This window comes from Narcine bancroftii, chromosome 4 (assembly GCF_036971445.1).
Source record: "Narcine bancroftii isolate sNarBan1 chromosome 4, sNarBan1.hap1, whole genome shotgun sequence".
NCBI classification, from domain to species: domain Eukaryota; kingdom Metazoa; phylum Chordata; class Chondrichthyes; order Torpediniformes; family Narcinidae; genus Narcine; species Narcine bancroftii.
The window spans coordinates 177167678-177183032 of record NC_091472.1 but is presented as its reverse complement, the minus strand read 5'-3'; the positions used below and the strand labels follow the sequence as shown (position 1 = coordinate 177183032).

Below are 15355 nucleotides of genomic sequence, written 5' to 3'. Positions count from 1 at the left end.
CATTCTGGGATTTGTAGTATTAGCTGTGCATGCTATACTGGCGCGGCGGCCAGCTGCAATACATATTTGATATGATCTTGCGGGCCAAATATAATTATATCACGGGCCAAATTTGGCCCGCGGGCCTGAGTTTGACATGTGTGGTCTATAGTATGATTTATGAAGGCCAGCATACCATATGCCTTCTTAACCACTGTTAGGTCTGCTTTGTTCATGAATGAGTGAGACAAACACCAGACTGAGTCGAAATCAGGGTTCTTTGTTCTTTATTACCGGATTGTAACACTTGCGACTAACAATGTTAGTCGGAGAATGCATTCTGCCGTTATCAGCAAAATGGTGATTTTTTATACCCTTGGATACATGCTTAGAACATCATCATATCATTACTTGTCCAATGACTAAAACTGTTGCTATCCTTTCCCTGCTAGCTTCCTGCCTCTCAATCCATCAATGTCTCTCTTATCTTGTAAGTACAAGGATGCATTCACATCTTGTTACAGCCCTGTACAGGGTAACTCCTTACACATTCCCATCTCATGATGTTTTACCTTTCACCACCCTGTCTACATGAGAATCCACCTTCAGTGAACTCTGTACCATAACCCCCAGGTCCCTCTGCTCCTCTGTGTGCCTCAATGCCCTCTCCTTAACTGCATATGCCCTATTCTGGTTATTTTTAACAAAATGCAGCACCTCACACTTGTCTACATTGAATTCCATCTGCCATCTTTCAGCCCACTCTTCCAAACAAACCAAATTCTTCTGTAATCCAAGAAAATCTACCTCACTATCCACCACTCCCCCTATTTTCGTATCATCTGCTTATTTGCTTACCCAGTTAACCACACCCTCCTCTAAATCATTAATATAAATGATAAACAACAAGGGACCCAGCACCGATCCCTGAGGCACCCCACTTGTCACAACCTTCCAACCTGACAGGCAGTTGTCCACCATGATTCTCTGTTGTCTATCTTCCTCTGAACCCATGTCACCCATGTTCTTACTAATGCGATAAAGAGTGGTTCTAGCACTGACCTACAGAGAATCTACATATTCTTGAATGTTTCCATCTGCTGTCTTGAAAAACAGAAGTTCCACATCACTCTCGGTCTTTAAGTTAAATGTGTCCTTGCAATATATGCTTCTAAAAGGGAACGTACAACTGCATGCAATTAAAGTACAAGACCTCATTAGAGTATTTTAGGATTCCAAAAAGTTTAATTGTTACCTCTAAAACCATTGAATTTAACTCTTTGTCCTTATAAAGCCGTTTGGCACAGGCCAAAATAGTGGATGTTTTCCCAGTTCCTGGCGGTCCATAGAATAAGAGGTGAGGAAGCCGATCTTCGTTGATAAATCGTTGAACTATAATGAAACATGTCCAAAGAATTTAGTTTTGATTGTGTCCTCTGAATTTTCATTGTTAAATACAGATTCACATGTAAAACATAGGTACCTATAAAATGTATCAGGAACTTTTGGAAAATAAACTAGCCACTATATGCAAATAATTGATCCTTTAAAATAAATAATTTGTAGATTTTCTTGGAAGGTGGATGATTGGACTTGAATCTCATATGGGGAAAACTACGTGTCAATATTCATTAATATTGAATTATAGCTTTTAATTTATAAAGACAGTATTGAAGAAATCTTGTAAGTAGCACAAGTCTATAAGGTTTGGAAATGTCTTGTAAAATCTAAAATAAAAGTGCTATGGATGCTGGAGGTTGGATTAAGGTGAAAGACAGAACAGCATAGTTGAGGCAGAGATCAGATCAGCCACAGACTAAGCTGTGTAATAATCCCTTCTTCTGTTTGTAGTTATTTTTTTAATAGAACTACTGATCAGATCAAATCTGAGAAGAGAGCAAGTGAACCAACGTTTCAAATTGATGACCTTACATCTGAAAAGTTGAGATGGAAAAAATATACAGGGAGGGGCAGTGACACAAGCAAGGAAGCTTTTGAAGGGAAGGAAAGCCAGAGAAATTAAATAACAAGAACAGGAAAGAGAGGTTTGCGTTGATACACGTGAAAAGGTGGTGTGGAGGAGGTGTAAAATGGAGATACAAAAACTGTCTGAAATCACTAGAATAAAATGAATGTGAGAAATAAGAAATGCATTGGCTTATATTTGCTGATTATCTGAAGTTATTGAGCTCAATGCTGAGGTCTGGGAGGCTAGTCAGAGGATGAAATTTTGTTCCCCAAAGTTTTGTTGGACTCTTAAAATGGTATAGGGAGCTGAAGACTGAGCATCGTAGGAGCAAGATGAAGTATTGAAAGTCACGGGCTTTTGGAAACTTGGTCACTCTTGTACACTGTCAGAGCACCAATGAGCTTGTCTAAAATACATGCAGGTTAGAGGTGCATTAAACACCAGAAATAAAATGCGAGAGTAAACTAAACAACCTGCAATCAAAACTCTGTAGTTCTGACAGGTAGAGATCTATTAAGCAATGAAAGGAACATTCTCATCTTCAATTGCACCAGAGACAAAAGTATTTGCAACTACCTTCAGCCAGAATTGCTGAGTGAATGATCTAACTTGTTCTCCTGCTTCAGCTTCTGCCATCACAGAAGTCAAGTTTGACCAATTTAAGTGACTTCCTGTGGAAAGTATACTGGCTGGCTACATCACAGCCAGGTTTGGTAACACAAGTCCCCAGGAATGCAAAAGGCAGCAAACATACCCAGGTCCATTATAAGCTCTGACCTCGCATCCTATGCAGACATTTACGTGAAGCGCTGCCACAAGAAAGCGGCCAACATCATGAAGGACCCCCATCACCCTGGTCATAACCTCTTCTCAGTGCTATCTTTGGGCAGAAGATACAGAAGCCTGAAAACCAGCACCTCTAGGTTCAAAAATAGTTTATTTCTGACAGTAATTAGATTCATGAACCTTCATATGTTACAATAATCATGGATTGCCCCAGCAACACAAAAGGGCAGTCTGTACTATTGCAAGTCATATTTCATTTTGCTTTAGGATTAATGCATCTGTACATGGTCTCATGAACTGTCAGACTGAGACCACCAGCAAACTGGAGGAACAACTCATTTTCCTTCTGGGCATCCTTCAACTGGATAGCATTAACAAAACTAAAAAAACTAGAAGCAAAGCACAAGGTCAAGACCATTAGAATTTGTAACAATCTTGTTTTGCACTTTTTGACAAATAATCTATTACCTTGACATCTTTAATAATTTGCCAATTTTGATACATACATCTACATAGCATAATCCCTTAACAGAATGGATACGATTGCACTTGACCACATAGCCATCAGACATGGGCCCCATTCCTTTAACTTCTGAAATAAACTTGGAACAACTGATGTAAAATAAATTAAAAATCCTGCATGATTATACTTATATTTTCACTTGCGATGAAGCCTTCATACAAAGCACTCTTGAACTCTGCTATTCCCAGTGATCACAAACTCCTTGCATTGTTTCAACACCATGTTCTAATTAAAATGTACATGAAGATGCATCTTCTTGTTTTGAATGACTGTGCTCCAAGTTATAATATGTACTGGTTCATCCATCTCCCTCAGTGCAACATTTTGTTGTCTCTCTCCTTTTGAACCAAATTCTTTCTACACAACTCAATAACACCACATTTCCTATATTATCCTTTAATTATATCGGCCAAATTCATGCCCACTTAGTGATATCGCTTTGCATCTACCATCTTTCTTTTCCACCCATTTGGTTAAAATATTCTGGGCCTTATCCAAGTCACTTGCATAAACTACTGGGAGGGTGGGCTAGGGCTGAAGTCAGGGTTACAAATACTGAGGTTAAAGGATATAAACCCCAGATCTCTATGGTAACCTGAAGTTTGTCAACCTGAAAATGATCTTTTCACCCAAGTCCAAATTCTTGTCTTCTGTTACTTAACCAATTTTCTACCCATACTAATATAGAACCCACAATATCACTGGCCTTTACCTTGTGGCATATAATAGAATGCATTCTTGAATTCAAATACTGTAAAACAAAAACTGGGATCAGATTGCTTACAAATCCTTATGCTTTGGCATCTGGTTCGGTCATTATTACAGAGCCCTCACTTACCCATGTATCTTTGCACCTATGTACATTACATTATATAATTATCTTACATGGATCAGTGCACTATTAAGGTCAACTGTGTTTTACTGGGAGGGTAGGCTGGCACTGAGGTCAGAGTTACAAACACTGGGGGGGGGGGGGGGATTAAGGATATGAGTGGGTTTATGGCTGGAGTCAGGGTCCAGAGTGTGGGCCAGAGTCTGGTGTTTGCAAATTTCAGCTTCTTTGATAAATTGGAGCCAAAAGAGATAGGGAAGATCTTGAACAATTTATTTTCTTCGGTATTCACTAAGGAGAAGGATATTGAATTGTTCAGGGTAAAGGAAGCAAAGAGGGTAATTATGGAGACTGTAGTGATTAAGAAAGAGGAAGTATTGAAGCTTATGAAGGTGGATAAGTCTCCAGGTCTCAACAGGATGTTCCCCAGGACCTTGATAGAAGGTAGTGAGGAAATAGCAGTGGCTCAGACAGTGATTTTTCAAATGTCATTACAGATCGGTATAGTGCCGGAGGATTGGCGAATAGCACATGTAGTTCCGTTGTTTAAAAATGGTTCGAGGAGCAAGCCTAGCAATTATCGGCCTGTAAGTTTGACGTCTGTGGTAGGTAAAATAATGGAGAGCATTCTTAGAGATGGTATATATAAGTATCTGGAGAGACAGGATCTGATCAGGAACACTCAACACAGATTTGTGCGTGGAAGGTCATGCTTGACCAATCTTGTTGAATTTTTTGAAGAGGTAACTAGGAAATGTTGATGAGGGTAGAGCAGTTGACGTTGTCTATTTGGACTTCAGTAAGGCCTTTGATAAGGTTCTGCATGGAAGGTTAGTAAGGAAGATTTAGTTGTTAGGTATTAATTTTGAGATAGTCAAATGGATTCAACAATGGCTGGGAGATGCCAGAGTCGTAGTGGATAACTGTTTGTAAGGTTGGAGGCCAGTGATCCTCAGGGATCTGTAGTGGGTCTATCGTTGTTTTTCATATACATTAATGATCTGGATGATGGGGTGGTAAACTGGATTAATAAATATGCAGATGATACTAAAATAGGTGGAATTGTGGATAATGAAGAAGGTTTTCAGAGATTGCAAAGGGATTTGGACTGCTTAGAAGAGTGGGCTGAAAGATGGCAGATGGAGTTTAATGATGAGAAGTGCAAAGTGCTTCATTTTGGTAGGAAGAATCAAAACAGGACATACATAGTAAATGGGAGGGCATTGAGAAATGCAGTGGAGCACAAAGATCTAGGAATAATAGTGCATCGTTCCCTGAAGGTAGAATCTCATGTGGATAGGGTGGTAAAGAAGGCTTTTTGTATGCTGCCCTTGATCAATCAATGCATAGAATACAGGAGTTAGGAAGTTTAGTCAGGCCAAATTTAGAGTACTGTGTGCAGTTCTGATCACTAAATTATAGGAAGGATTATCAACAAGGTAGAAAGAATGCAGAGATTTACGAAAATGTTACATGGGTTTCAGCATCCAGATTACAAAGAAAGAATGAGTAAATTAGGTCTTTATTCTTTGGAGCGTAGAAGGTTGAGAAGGGGTTTAATAGAGGTATTTAAGATTATGAGAGGGATAAATAGAGTTGATGTGGATAGGCTTTTTCCATTGAGAGTCGGAGAGATTGAAACAAGAGGTCATGACTTAAGAGTTATGGGGGAAAAGTTTAGAAGTAACATGAGGGGGAACTTCTTTCCTCAGAAAGTGGTGGCTGAGTGGAATGAGCTTCCAGGAGAAATAGTGGTGGCAGGGTCAATGTTGTCATTTAAGGAAAAATTGGATAGGTATATGGATGGGTTATGGGCATGGTGCAGGTAGGTGGGACTAGAGGAGAGTACTTAGTTTGGTGCGGACCAGAAGGGCCAAAATGGCCTGTTTCCATGCTGTAATTGTTATATGGTTCTGTTTCCCACCCTTAATTTAAACTCACTGAACTCATTGGAAAATTTATTTTATTTTAGTACAATGTAAATTTAAAAAAAACAAAAAGAGTTCAGAATAACATAAATTCTACATTTGTAGAAGCTCTTCCTACTTCTTTTTCTACTTTTTAATAGTTTATTCTCAATCTATTTTCTCTCCACTCCAATCTTTGATCTCAGGAGCAAAATTCTCAGTAAACTGAACAGTGCTTTAGTGAATCAAATGACTTAGGATTCTACTTGGGTTTTTTAAAAAATCAACTCTCCAGAATTACCTAAAACAACACTTTGCGCAACGTAGCTCAAAAATACAAATCTAGGGGGTGTAGCGGGCTGGGTCAACCCCACACACTACAGACTGAATCGCTGTAGCGAACAGCCAGCGTGACAGGGCACAAGGGGTTTCCCCCCACCGCGCAGAAGTTCCAGGCTGCAGGACCACGTAGCCAGGGGAATGGCCAGGCCTCATAGCAGCATTATGACATCACTCCCGTGAGCCTGTTGCCTCCTCTAAAAAGGAACACGCGTGGTTTAAATAAACGGCAAGTACTGGTTTTCTTGCTTGCTATGGACAGCATTTATTTCAGCAACTTTGCCTTTAGCAAGCAGTGCAACAGTGGTGACCCCAAACAGGTTCTAACATTTTTAGAACCCACAACATGCAGCAAGATGAATCCTGCAGACTCATCCACAGCCCAAGCGGCTGCCACCAATGGACCTCCATAAGCGTCCACTTGCCACCATTCTGGGCAAACCAGCCATGCAGTTGGCTGCAACTTGCAGAATCATAGTTCGCCTGGTGAGGAAATAACCACCAAGGACATGAAGTTCTGGCATGAGGTCAGTGCCCTTGACCCCGCCACAGCAGCGAAAGTTGCCCTGTTTGTCAACAACCCACCCATGGATGGCAAGTACATGTTGCTTAAACAGTTTTTCCTCAAGTCATTTAAACTTAGCTTAATACACCGGGCCTAGATGATCGCAACCCTTCAGAACTGATGCAGGAACTAGTGGCCCTTGCAGACGGACACACAAAGTGCTTCCTGTTTGAGACCCTGTTCCTTTCCAAGTTGCCAGTCCACGTTGCCGCCGCCATCTCCAACATGGACTTTGCCGAACTGCAACTCGCGGCAAGAGAAGCAGACTGGCTCTTCCGCACTCCACAACTCGACTCCACCCGTGTGCAGCACATTTGCGCGGTGGGAGCAACATCACAAACCTCGGCCACCTCATGTGACCCCATGGCAGCCATTGCAACAGTCTAGCCACAACGTGGTGAACACAGTGACAAAACAGCAGGGTACTGCTACTACTACCGTCGGTGAGGCCAAAATGCCCGGCGGTACATACCACCCTGCACCTTTTCAGGCAGCGCAGGAAAACGAGCAAGCCGGCCACTGTTAGTGGTCTCGGCGGTTAGCACCAGAAAAGGCCTGCTTTACCTTGTGACTGGAAGGCCCAGCGGGAATTCTTGATAGACACCAGTACAGAAATCAGCCTAATTCCGCTCAAGTTCTTTGAGTGGAAGAACAATGACAGATGCTTATCCCTACAGGCTACCAATGGTTCAACCATCCCCACTTATGGGACACATTATGTGATGCCGTTTTCAGGTGGGACTGTACCATCACCTCAGCAGGCCAGGCTCTCCTAGGAGCAGATTTCCTCCGGGTGAACGAATTCCTGGCCGACCTCAACAGATGCCGGCTGGTTCATGCCACCACCTTCCAGGTTTTACCCTCACACTGCGCCAACGCACTTTCCGGACTTTGGGAGTCCACACTCTCGAATAAAGCAAGTATACTGCACTGCTCACAAACTTCCCCGCTCTACTGACCCCCAACTTACATGATTCAGAACCAGCATATGGCAGGCAAAACCACAGGAAGACCACCCAACCACCTGTGTACACGTGGGCACAGCAACTGCCCCAACGTAAGCTCCTTCAAGCCAAGGCCAAGTTTGACATGATAGAGGAATTGGGGATCATCTGCCGTTCCAACAGCCTGTGGGCTGCACCACTACATATGGTCCCAAAGAACTCTGGAGGCTGGCACCACTGTGGAGACTACCTCAGGCTCAATGATGCAACAGTACTGGACAGATACCCCATCCCACACATACAGGACTTTGCCGCACAACCCCAAGGTGCCCAGATTTTTTCCAAAGTCGATCTGTTGAAGGGCTACCACCAGATCCCATTGCACCAGGACGACATCCAGAAGACAACCATAACCAACCAGTTCCTGAGAATACCATTCAGGCTGAAAAACATGGCCCAAACGTTCCAGCGCCTCATGCCATAGTGGCAAGAGACCTGGAGAGGATTTTCGTGTACCTGCACAACATCCTCATTGCCAGTTCAGGTGTCAGGACCCACAAAGAACATTTAAAACGCCTGTTTGCCCAGCTGCAGACTTATGAGCTAACCATCAACCAGTCCAAGTGCCAGTTTGGTTTGTCCACCATCGACTTCCTTGGGCACCGCGTCTCCACCAAGAAGCAACATCTTTGCCTGACAAGGTCGGCCATTCGGAACTTTCCCAGGCCCAAAACGCACAAAAGCCTACATCTCCGAATATACAACGGTCATCCAACGTGGTAGCTGACACACTGTCCAGATCAACGATCTCCAAGGTGACTGGTGGCATCGACAAAGCTCAGCTCACCGTGGACCAGGCCAAAGATGCAGACACACAGGCATACCGCACTGCCATCATCAGCCTACAAATTGAGTAATTCGTGCTGAACCCTGGAGGCCCAAAACTCCTGTGCGATATGTCTTCAGGCCACCCCAGGCCAATCCTGCCCACAACCTGGAAACGGTGGGTATTCAATCAAGTGTGTGGACTCTCTCATCCTTTTATCTGGTCAACAGTACGCCTCATTTCGGACAGGTTTGTATGGCACAGGCTTCGGCACCAAGTTTTACTTTGGGCGAAAACCTGTGTACCATGCTAATGAGCCAAAGTCCATCGGCACTCTAAAGGCCCAGTGCAACATTTCCCACCCGCAGCAGACAGGTTAGATCATGTGCACATAGGCATTGTAGGGCCCCTTCCCATCAGCCAGGGGATGACGTACAGTTTCATCGTGGTCGACCGCTTTACACACTGGCCAGAGGCAGTGTCCATGCCGGCATGCAACACGAAGACCTTTGCCTCACAGTGGGTCGCCCATTTTGGTGTCCCTTCCAACATAACTTCGGACCAGGGAGCCCAGTTTACCGCTTCCCTCTGGGCGACCATGGCCAAATTCTGCAGTAGCCAGCTATACCACACAACCACCTACCATCCCCAATCCAATGGGCTGGTAGAGTGCTTTCACCGCCATTTAAAAGTAGCCCTCAAATCACAGCTGTATGGGCCAAACTGGATGGATGAACTCCCATGGGCCCTGCTGGCCACAGCACCTAAAGAGGGCCTCCCCGCCTCATCGGCGAATATGGTCTACGGCGCACCACTCTCCATCCTTGTTGACGTCCATTTCGGATCCACAGAACCGCCACCGAACGTCCTGGATAACCTACAGTAGCTGAGAAACCACACCACCTACCCATGTCCACAGCCTACCACCACCCATGGGATGCCAACCAGCCACATCCCATAAGAACTCAAAGGCGTGGACTTTGTCTTTGTAAGACAGGACAAACAGGTTACCACCCCCCCCCCCCCCCCCCCCCCCCCACAATGCCCTTGTATATACTCTAGACATTAGAGGCAGGCACGACATGTTTACTTAATTGAATACCGCATCAAGAAAGCTCACTTGGTCTGTTCAGAGCCTCTCCCTGCCCCCCTATACTATGGCGCCGAGGGCGCCCGCTCAAAGACATCTCCAAAACCTCACCCAAAGAGACTGCGATTCTGTAGGGGGGGGGTGTGTGTGTGTGGTGGTGTAGCGGGCCAGGTCAACCCCACACAAGACAGGCAAAATCACCGTAGCGAACAGCAAGCGTGGCAGGGTACAGGAGCTCTCTGCGCAGAAATTCCAGGCTAGAGGAACGTGTGGCCAGTGAAATGGCCAGGCCTCACAGCAGAATTATGACATCACACCCGTGAGCCTGTCACCTCCCCTAAAAAAAGAACGCGTGTGGTTTGAATAAATGGCAATTACTGGTTTACTTGCTTGATGAGGACAACATTTATTTCAGCAACTCGGCCTTTAGCAGTGCGACAGGAACACAAATACTGAGGATTAAGATTTTTTTAGTTTCATAATTTGTGATTTAAAATAATAAAATTAACAGCACAAACTCCTGAAGATTATTCTTAAAAGGTTATCTTTTCATCTTGTGCTTTAGAGAAATCAGGTATCTCAAGAAATAATGATTCATAACACATGCACGTAACCAAATCTCCAATGACCTATTATTAATTACGGTTTTCTATTTCTTGTAAAATTTGATTGGGATAGGTAATGTTAGAAGAAACGTGGGTTAATATGACCATTATTCTAACTTCGCGTTTAATTTTGGTAAAGTCCAGTTTTAGATTACTAATGACCTTTCAGAATCATCTTACATAGATGCAGGGTCTAAAAGGTTGATAATTTGGGCCCTCATGTGGAAGCAAAAAAACAACTCAAATTTCAATCTGGCATTTTCTTTGTGTGGGAGTGGGTAACAGCAATAGAGAAATGAGAGACAAGCAAGAGCAGTGGGAAAAAAAATTAAACTTATTTGAAAATCTATCATTTCTAAATGTCCATTATAAATTAGAACTAATTTTAAAATTAGAAAAAGTGATTTTGTATGGGCAGTGAAGAGCAACTGTATATCACAATCTTAATACATAAAAGTAGCAAAACTACGAGTACATATTTTATTGTGGCAGTATGCATTTATCAAGTGTGTTATGTATTAAAAGGTTTAGCTTTTAAAATCATATTACTTTATCAATAAAATGCAAATGCACAGAAAATATTTTCAATGAATCACATTTGAGGCTTAAATAACTTTCTTGGAAAATTTCTTCTGATTTTATTGAAAAAATGTACTTTATCTGTTTTTGATTTTTTTTTCATTATGCAAGTAACGCGAGGGGGTATGGCAAGATGGAGTAGGAAGAGGACAATGTAAAACCACCTCTCCCCAGCTGAATAATTAATGCTCGAAAATTAAAGATAGTTAAAATATTTAAAACTTTTTCTGAATAAGTTTAAGAGAGTTAACTGTAACAATAATAAAGGGATTGAAGGCTCAGACTGGAAAGAGCACACAAGTTAAAAGAACTGAAAGTACGGAAGAGTTGAGGTCCACTTTCCAGAAGGATCCACGGGCGTCGACTTTGGAAGTTCCGAAGATGCAGAGGACCATTCAGGCGAGGATTTCTGTTACACCGGTGTCCTCCCTGTTTCTAACAATACAAGATGGCGCCAGTACGGTGAGCCAAGTCTCAGGGAAGGGGGGGCGTGAGTGTGACCCAGGTTGCGCGCCCGAGGACATGGGAGTTTGCGGGGACGAGAGCTCTGAATGCGAACACGTCGGTGTGGCCAGCAGCGCGGTGACCGAGGGCACAGTCAGAAGATCTGTGCCTCCGGGCCTTAGCCGAACTGGGCATGCGTGGGGAATCATACATGCGCATTACCCCTGATCGGGCCCAGGCTGCAGGAATGGCTCCCTCCCGACAGGCTGACAATGTCGGCCCGGTTTGGGAGGGAGTCCAGACCTGCAGTCAGGTGGCACTGGATGAGATAGTGGCCCTGGATACAGAAGAAGAAGAAGAGCTGCAAATAATCCCTGAGGAAGAAGAAACTGCAATATTACAAGCTGCAAGAATTATAGAAGGTAGGACTCAGAGATTGAAATCTGCAGAAGTTTAAAGCTGAAGAATTTATGCATAAGATGGACAATATGGTGATACAGGTTATGCAGGGATTTAAGGATAACAAGATTCAACTGACAGAATTAAGAGAAGAAGTGTCTGCAATTAAAAAAGGCATGTCTAAATGTTTGCAAGCAGTGGGTGTGGTGCAGGGCAAATTTAAAGAAATTAAGCGGGCTTTCCGTGACTGTAACGATAAAGTGGAAAGATATACAGATGGGATGGATTATGTGGAACATTGTATTATAGGATGGAATGTGCAAAAATGAGAATTTTGAAGAAAAATGATTCATTGGAGTATCAAAGCCGATGTAACAATGTTAAGATAGTTGGATTGCCCGAGGATATAGAAGGAATGGATCCAGTGAATTTTTTTCTGAGACGTTGGGAAAAGACGCGTTTCTGGAAGGGTTAGGATTGGATAGAGTGCACAGGGCAATACGGCGAAAACCTTTTCTAGATCAACCACCACTTGCAGTTCTTATTCGATGTTTAAGGTATCAAGATGGTGAGATGATATTACGTCTGGCAGTGCAGAAAGCTCATCAGAACCAGGAACCTTTGGTGGCCCAGGGTAACAGAATTTTCTTTTATGCTGATTCAAGTCAGGATGTTATAAGGAGACGTAAAGAATTTAACCCGGATAAGGCAGTGTTATGGAAGAAGGGTTACAGATTTGCTTTTAGATATCCAGCTGTGTTGAAAGGTTTTATAGTAATTTTCAAGCTCAGTTTTTTGAGAATGAGAGCGAAGCTTTGACTTTTGCTAACTCTTTGCCAAATAGTTCTGAGTTGCAGAAATCATCAAAATCGCAGGGTTCTCCAAAGAGATGGGAATGGAAATGGAAGGAAGAAAGTGGAGGAGCAGAAATTGATCGAGATTGGAGATGACGATCAAGCTGCCGGTGTCATGGGAGTTGTGGACTGACTCTTTGATTATGGAAAAGTTTTTTTATATATTAGACTATCAGCTGGGGGGGTGGGGGGTGGATGACTGCATCCTTTGAAGTTGTCTGCCACTAGTGGTTTAGACCACACTCAGATAATAGAAGAGGGAGTACCACTTAGGTGGGTTTTTTTTGCTGTTGTTTGAGGGGTTTTTTTATATATAGGGTGGGGGGTTTTTATTTTAGTTTTATTTTGGTAATTTAATGCATTTTTTTAGGAGCTTACATTTTGTGTAAGGATTTGTTGTGTTGGTTGCCATTTAGGGGGGGGGGGGCGAACAATGAGTAAATTGTTCAATGTTAAAGGGATTAACCATCCGATGAAAAGGAAACGTGTTGGATTTGATCAAAAAGATGAAGGTGGACGTCACATTTTTTACAAGAGACACATTTGACAGAGAAAGAACATTTGAAACTAATACGGGACTGGGTTGGACATGTGATCGCGTCTTCTTTTAATTCTAGGGCTTGAGGAGTAGCAATTTTAATACATAAGAAGGTACCTTTTATTTTAGGATTTTTTTTTGCTATTGCAGGTAGGGTTGTGAAGGTTAATTGTAAATTATAAGCGTGGACTTTGATGAATTTGTATGCACCAAATGATGATATATAGTTTGTTACTGATGCGTTTTTGTGTTTGAATCATTCAAATGAGAACTTTATGGTTGGAGGGGATTTTAATTGTTGTTTGGATCCATTGTTGGATAAATCTCCAAAAGTTGTGAAGAAAACTAAAATGGCAAAAAGGATAATTGAGTTGATGGGAGATTTAAATTTAGTGGAAATATCGAGACAGATGAATCCAACCGAAAAAGATTTTTCGTTTTATTTTGCATGTCATGATTCGTTTTCAAGAATAGATTTTTTTTTGGTATCATCACATTTGCAGGGTCGAATTGGACAAGCTGAGTATAAGAGTAGGATTTTGTCAGATCATTCATTATTGTTAATATCATGTAGTATTGCGGAGATGGCAGGTTAGTTATCGTTGGAGATTTAATGAAATATTGTTAAAAAAACCTGAATTTGTTACATTTGTTAGAGATCAGATTAGATTTTTTTAAAGAAATGAACGAGGGGTCAGTTCAAAGTAAGTTTACGTTATTGGATACTTTAAAAGTATATTTACGAGGCCAAATTATTAGTTATACTTCAAGAGTGAAGAATCAATATAAGGCAGAGATTCAGGATTTAGAAAAAAGAAATTGCAACTTTAGAAAAAACATTTCAGAAAAATGCAACTGAGGACAATAAAATACAGTTGTCTAAATTGAAATTTCGGTACCACACAATGCAAACTTATAATTATGAAAAAATGATTCAACTATCGAAACAGCAGTATTATGAGCTGGGTGAGAGAGCACTTAAAGTTTTAGCTTGGCAATTGAAAACTGAACAAGTTCATGGATAGCATGAACAAGTTCATGGATAGCATAAACCACAGGATATTAATGATGAATTTCTTATATTCTATCAGGATTTATATACATCTGAAGGGACTTCTGATTTGGAACAGATTGATTCCTTTTTGGAAAATTTGAATTTGCCTTTGCTAGTGGAAGAGGATATTAAGGTGCTGGATGGTCCATTTACAGATATGGAACTTGAAGCATTACAATCTATGCCAAGTGGGAAATCGCCTGGAGAAGATGGGTTTACAATGGAATTTTATAAAGAATTTTATGATTTGTTATGTTATACCAAAAAGGGATAGAGATCCATTTAAAGTAGCTTCATATAGACTAATATCTTTATTGAATATTGATTATAAAATTGTAGCAAAGGTTTTAGCAAATAGATTGGCTAATTTTTTTTAACTGAAATTAGTACATGTGGATCAAGCAGGATTTATTAAGAATAGGTATTCAGCTGACAATATCACTAAATTAATTAGTATAATTAACGCTTCTTGACAGCAATTCAACCAACCAATGATACTAGCGCTTGATGCAGAAAAGACTTTTGACAGTATGGAGTGGAATTTTTTATTTAAGGTGTTAGAAAGATTTAAATTTGGACCACTCTTTACAGGTTGGGTTAAGGCATTATATACTAACCTTTCTGCTCAGGTGGTGACAAATGGATAGATTTCGCCAGTATTTAATTTGTTCAGATTAACGAGACAGGGCTGTCCGTTGTCACCAGCCTTATTTGCATTAGTTATAGAACCTTTACCTCAAGCTATTAGGCAAGAAGTGAATATTAAAGGAATCACAATTGGTGGATATGAATATAAAATCCATCTGTTTGCAGATGATGTTTTGATATATTTGTCCCAGCCTAAGAACTCTTTAGAATCACTACAAAATTTGTTGAAATGATATGGGGTAATTTCGGGTTATAAAGTAAATTGGAATAAAAACAAGATTTTACCAATATCAGATGGAGATTACTCAGATTGTAAACAACTTACTAAATTTAAGTGGTCAAATAAAATTAAATATTTAGGTGTAATAGTGGATAAAGAATACCAAAATCTATATAGTTTAATTTATGTGTCTTTATTAAATAAGATTAAATCTGATTTAAATAGATGGATGGTGTTACTGTAAACATTGATTG

The 15355-nt window shown here is 41.4% G+C and overlaps 1 protein-coding gene across 7 annotated transcripts in view; it reads right to left on the bottom strand.

The window, feature by feature from the left end:
- rfc5 (replication factor C (activator 1) 5) overlaps nucleotides 1–15355 on the bottom strand; it is a 73419-nt gene that overhangs the window by 33797 nt on the left and 24267 nt on the right. For 6 of the 7 annotated variants that reach the window (XM_069933138.1, XM_069933139.1, XM_069933140.1 and 3 more), the window contains one exon: nucleotides 1235–1371. The exons of the other annotated variant lie outside the window; for it this stretch is intronic. In XM_069933138.1, coding sequence (XP_069789239.1) covers nucleotides 1235–1371 — 137 coding nt within the window. The remainder of the gene's footprint in view (nucleotides 1–1234; nucleotides 1372–15355) is intronic. 7 annotated transcript variants of the gene reach the window in all.